General features: G+C 70.5%; 3 protein-coding genes across 3 annotated transcripts; 2 read left to right on the top strand and 1 right to left on the bottom strand.

Annotated features, from left to right (window-relative positions):
- On the top strand, positions 1–539 carry CHLNCDRAFT_137287 (hypothetical protein; the record flags this gene model as incomplete). The annotated part of the gene is made up of 3 exons (XM_005845086.1): positions 1–33; positions 256–350; positions 479–539. The coding sequence occupies 3 exons, from the start codon at positions 1–3 to the stop codon at positions 537–539; spliced, it is 189 nt and encodes a 62-aa protein (XP_005845148.1).
- A 1,059-nt stretch (positions 540–1,598) lies between these two features.
- CHLNCDRAFT_137285 (hypothetical protein) lies at positions 1,599–3,282 on the top strand (the record flags this gene model as incomplete). The annotated part of the gene is made up of 5 exons (XM_005845085.1): positions 1,599–1,640; positions 1,895–1,996; positions 2,229–2,350; positions 2,555–2,729; positions 2,959–3,282. 5 exons carry the CDS (start codon positions 1,599–1,601, stop codon positions 3,280–3,282), a joined length of 765 nt encoding a protein of 254 aa, XP_005845147.1.
- Positions 3,283–3,476: 194 nt separating this feature from the next.
- On the bottom strand, positions 3,477–4,994 carry CHLNCDRAFT_137284 (hypothetical protein; the record flags this gene model as incomplete). The annotated part of the gene is made up of 5 exons (XM_005844975.1): positions 3,477–3,646; positions 3,784–3,841; positions 4,128–4,299; positions 4,575–4,732; positions 4,941–4,994. The coding sequence occupies 5 exons, from the start codon at positions 4,992–4,994 to the stop codon at positions 3,477–3,479; spliced, it is 612 nt and encodes a 203-aa protein (XP_005845037.1).
- Between the last annotated feature and the right edge of the window lie 212 nt (positions 4,995–5,206).

Here is a 5,206-nt window from a genome sequence, read left to right as displayed (position 1 = left end):
ATGCAAGTAGCTTTTTTGTCCGAATTCTATCAGGTGGGTGGGCCACCGCCAGTGCGTCAGGCCACCTCTGCTCTGCCGCTCTGCTTGGCACCTCTCCTACAATGCATTCAGTGCATCATCATGAATAGAGAGCCAAGGGGCCCAAAAGCAGTCAGGCAGGCAGGCAGGCGCATCAGCCGCATCTCTGCATGTGCCAGTTGTGTGAGCCGCTCCTCTTCCTCCACTGCCCCCGCCCTGCATGCTGCCTGCCTGCAGACGGTGCGGGACAAGTGCTTCGACAAGTGCGTCACGAAGCCCAGCAGCAGCCTGAGCAGCAGCGAGCAGCAGTGCCTGGCGCGGTGTTGCGACAGGTGCGGGCACGCTGCCACTTGTGGGGGAGCGGTGTGCAGGGCTCCCAATGCTTGAAGTGCTGCAGGAGCCCGATGCAAGGCTCATATTCGCTGCTCTCTGCCTGCCTGCCTGCCTGCCTGCTATACAGGTACGCCGAGGCGACCCAGATAGTGACAAAGGCGGTCCTTGACATGAGCGGCCTCGAGTGACGCCACCGCTGTGCTGCGCGTTGAGGGAGCATGCCTTTGGGACTTAGGCAGCAGCTTCTGGTTGTACATTTCACTTACGTGTTCTAGATTGTAAGCAGACCCACTGGGGCCTTTGTCGATTGTCCACAACATCGGCGACCGGGCGGCACCTTGCCGCGGCGCCGGAGCACATGCAGCGCCCAAGCCCACCACATCTCATCAGTGTTTCAACTTCACCACGATTGAATACACTGCTCCGAATCCGGTTGGGCTGGCCACCGCTGCGTTTGGGGGGCTCTGTGTGGCACAAGCTCAGCGGCCATCGGACGGGCTTCCCGCAGCGCCCTCGCGCAGCGCCTGCAGCGTGCGAGAGCAACCGAATCGCAATTGATCGAGCGCACTGGTGCAAGTAGGGCAGGAGTGCCAGTGGCGGCGGGCGGGCGGCACTTGAGCGGCAGCGACGCAGCCTGCTCAGCTGTGACTGTTCACCAAGCTTTTGATTTTCCCACAGCAGCCATGGCTGGAAGGCTGCCAGTGGCAGGCTCCCCAGCCCACACTGCTGCGGCGCCACTAGCTCAGCCGCCCATGGCCCTGCGGCGGAGGCAGGTCGTCACCGTGCTGCCACCGCTGCTGGGCCTGGCCGCCGCCTCAGCAGCAGCCGCGCCGCCAGCGGCCAGCGCAGCGGCAGCCTTCTCGCCGTCCCCGGAAGCAGGCGCGGCGCCGCCGGCACTGCGACCAGACAGCCTCGCAGCCCGCATCTCCACCTTGGGTGACACATACGAGAGCCAGGCATCATGCCACCGTGGGCGCCCAAGCAGACCTACTTTCCGCGGTGGATGTTTGGCGAGTGGGAGGTGGGCGGGTGTGGCGGCCATCCATCCAGCCAGCCAGCCAGCCAGCCGGCTGCGGCGCGGAGACACCAGCCTGGCTGTTTGCCACCCAGGCCGGCGCGCCACCTCCACACCCCTGCTGCTGTCGGCGGGTGTGCTGCCTGCCTGCAGCGCCGTGCTGCCCCGCCCCTGACCCCTGCCCTCCCCCCTTGTGCAACCCCTCCCCACCCTCTCCTCTGGGCAGGTGGAAATGGAGTTCACGGGGCTGCGGCTGCCGCTGGGGCGAGAGTACGTGCCTGACGGCTTCCTCCAGGCAAGCCGTTGGCGAGCTGAGCGACGCCTCCCGCTTGCCTGGCTGCCTGGCGCGGTTTTCGGTGGCGGCCTGGCCTGGAGCGGGAATCGGGCGTGGGCCTGGCATGGCGGGCAGGCCGGCACAGGGTGCCTGCCCGCACACCCAGAGGCCCCCGCCAGCTGCTGCCCTTCCGCCGCCTCAGCCGCCTCTGCCACCCCCTGCCCTCGCTCCCACCCCCCATCGGCTGGCTGCAGGCGGCCGAGGCGCCTGCTGAGCAGGGCGGGGTGGGCAGCCGGTACGCCTTCCGCCAGCGCTGGTACTCCACGCTGCCAGACACGCTGGACAACCAGCTGAGGGTAGGTACCGCAGGCGGTACCGCAGGCTGCGCTGCCCACAAGGCCGGGCCGGGCCCTCGGGAGCAGCGGCACACGCTCCCCTCGCACCGGCAAGCGCCCCCAGCAGCCAAAGCCGTCGCTGTGGTGACGAGCGCGCATGCTGCCGTGCCCACCCGCCTCCTGCCTGGCAGCCTGCCTCACTTCCTGCCTTCCTGCTGCCCGACTGCCCGGCCACCCCTCCCACACCCATTAGGTCAACCTGGGGCTGGGCATGCCGCGCGACGCCATCATCGCCGACCGCGCCTTCAACACCCGCCAGGCCACCGACGCGTTCCTGGGGTGGGCGGCGGTGGAGGGCGTGGAGTACGACCCGCGGTGAGAGGGCTGGGCCTGCCTGGGGCTGCGCCCCTGTGGCATGTTACGGAAGGTGGTGTGGGGCTGCGCCGCTGTGTGGCAGGTAAGGTGGGGTGAGGGTGGGCAGCCCGTGAGCAGCCGGCCGGAGCACCGCCCCTCCCAGCAGGCATGCCGGCCGGGCGCCGAGCGCCGCCGGCGTGGGCTGTGCGTGCCTTGCGCCTGCAGGGACGCGCCGCTGCGCGCCACGGTGGAGCTGTCCCGCGTGGCTCCCGACGCCTCCCCCCTGCCGCCCCGCCGCCTCGAGCTGTACATCAACAACCTGGCCTCGGACGGGTCCACCGAGGGGCAGGGGCAGGAGGCGGGGGACGTCGCCTTCTATGCTAGCGAGCTGTGCCGCCAGGTGTGTGTGTGTGTGCGTGGTGGGGCAGACAGGATCGGGGCGGGACTGGGAGGGAAGGGATTGGGGTGGCTGGAATGCGTGTTGGCGGGCCGTGGGCGCAGGCTGCGCTGCCCTGCTGTGCCGCCCTTCGGCCGCAGCGCTGCCCGCCACCACACGCCGCACAGCACCCGTCCAGCATGCACGCGCCACGTGCCGCGCTGCCATGTGCGCCTGCCAGCCTGTGTGGCAGTGCCTCTACCTGCCCATGCCCATGCGCCTGCCCGTGCCCATGCCCGTGCCCATGCAGGTGCTGGTGGGGGCGCGCCAGGTGGAGGTGAAGGATTACGAGGTGATGCACAGCTGGCGCCAGCTGGCGCCCGGCCTGGTTCAGGGCCGCCAGCGCAGCTGCCTCTACCTGCAGCCGCAGGAGCGGCGCTACTTCTCCGCCGCGGGCCGCGCCGTGGCGGTCTACGACTACCGGTTTTCGATGCGGCGGGTGGCGCCCGAGGCGGATGCGCCGGCGGGGGCGGTGGCATGCGTACCCACGCCTAAAGATGTGATTCAGTGCGTGTGAGACCGGCGGAGTCGTGGAGCGCGGGCGGAGCCGCGGAGCGCCGCCGATGCCCCGGTGCTGAGTTGGGCCGCGGGCGCGCTGGGCCGCTTCATCGCCGCGCGATTTCAATCCATTCTTTATTTGCTCGCACCGCTTTCTCTGTGTGTTACAGTCCTCGGCTCCCGCCTTGGCCAGCCGGGAGCACATGCAGCCGCTCACATGCTCGCCGTGTCGGGAGGCCCAAACCCCAGCTGCCGCACGTCGCTGGCGTACTGGCGCTGCATGTGGGCGAAGCAGGCGGCGTGGCGGCCCTGATAGTACTGTTCGGGACGGCAATACTGCTCTCGCGCTGACGCCATGCCAATCCGCGCCAGCCGCTCCGTCTCTGCAGGCAGGCGAGGCGGGCAGGCAGGCAGGCAGGACAGGCAGGGAGTCGGGCAGGCACGTCGGGCATGCCGGTTGGAAAAAGCCAGGCCGCCGCCCTGGCTGCAGCGCCGCGGCCGCAGCGCGCCGCCGCCGCACCCGACGCGTTGCAGCTGTGCGCATTCACGACCTCAAAGCCGCTGGCCACCGGCCGGATCTGCGGGCGGCAGCGGGGAGGGGTGCTGAGCGACGGTTTGGCAGCCGCCGCATGCAGGCGGGCTGGCTGGCGGTGCTCCGCCACCAGACTGCCGATGCCCCGCACCCTCCCGCAGGCACCCGGCTGCGCTGCAGCACACCCCACATCCCGTGTGCGAGGCATCGCAAGCCGGCCCGCACTGCTTGGCACAGCCCGCCGCGCCGCAGCACCCCCCAGCACCTCCCGGCCGCGCTGCAGCGCGCCCCCTGCCCAGCGGCACGGGCCGGGCCGGGCAAGGCGGCCTCACCGGCGGCACATCTGGGGCCCGCCGCCGCTCCAGCTCATCCAACACCTCCTGCAGGTCCTCCCGCAGGTGCTCCACCCGCCCAATGTAGTCCAGGGCCCAGCCGCCTCCCTCGGTGAGCATGCAGTCCAGCTGCGGCTGCAGGTGGGTGTAGGTGTAGCGTTTGCCGCCGCGCCTGCGCAGGGCGGGCAGCGGGGGGCGGCGGCGGGGGCTGGTTGAGGATCGCAGCAGGCACGGCGGCGCGCACCGGGATGCGAGGGGGAGAAAGACAGGAAAACACTGCACCAGCTGTCGCACAGGTGGGGAGCCACAAGAGGCATCGCCCATGAGGCGCCGCGCAGGTGGGCTGAACAACGTCCCTGCCAGCCGGGCACGCCCTTCCCAGCAGACACAGGCCCCAGGCGCCCACAGGCCACAGCCCCATGCAGAGCCGCACAGCGCTGCGCTCACTGCTTGCACTTGGGGTCCTGCATGCACTCGTCCCCAAAGCCGCCCGCATCCGCGCAGAAGGTGTCCCAGCGGTAGCCGCGGTGCAGCGCGCCCCCCTGCTGCACCGCCCGCAGCACCATGCGGTACAGGCTGACCGCTCGCTGGTACGGGTTGCGCACCTGCGGTACCGAGCGGCGCGGCCGCGTGGGGAGGCAGCGGGAGGCAGCGCAAGCGCGGTGAGCGAGGTGCGGCGAACCAGGCGTGGCGCCGGCGCGGCGGCGGGCGGGCGTTGCCAGCCCGCATTGCAGCGTGCCTGTTGCCACCCGCAGGCGTCCCCGCTGCGCGCTGCCGCCCCCGCGGCGCCCCACCGCAGCAGCAGCCACTCACAAAGCTGACCACCAGATAGTCCCTCCACATCTTGCTCAGCTCCTCCTCGCTCATCCTCTGCCGGACAATGAGGAAGATGGGGGGGTGGGTGGGGGGGGGTGCTCAGGCGGGGGCGGAGCAGCAGGCCAGAATTGAGGGCGGCAGGGGCGGCCACGCCCCAGCCCAGGCATTTCAAAGCAAGGCGCCTACAGCTGCACACTCCCCAACGGCGCCGTCCATGCAGCCACCACGGTCACCCCCCCCTCTCCCTGCCGGGCCCCCGCCTC

This window comes from Chlorella variabilis, assembly GCF_000147415.1.
Source record: "Chlorella variabilis unplaced genomic scaffold CHLNCscaffold_19, whole genome shotgun sequence".
In the NCBI taxonomy this organism is placed as follows: Eukaryota; Viridiplantae; Chlorophyta; class Trebouxiophyceae; order Chlorellales; family Chlorellaceae; genus Chlorella; species Chlorella variabilis.
The sequence above is the reverse complement of the archived record's forward strand: the minus strand, read 5'-3'. Positions and strand labels throughout refer to the sequence as shown.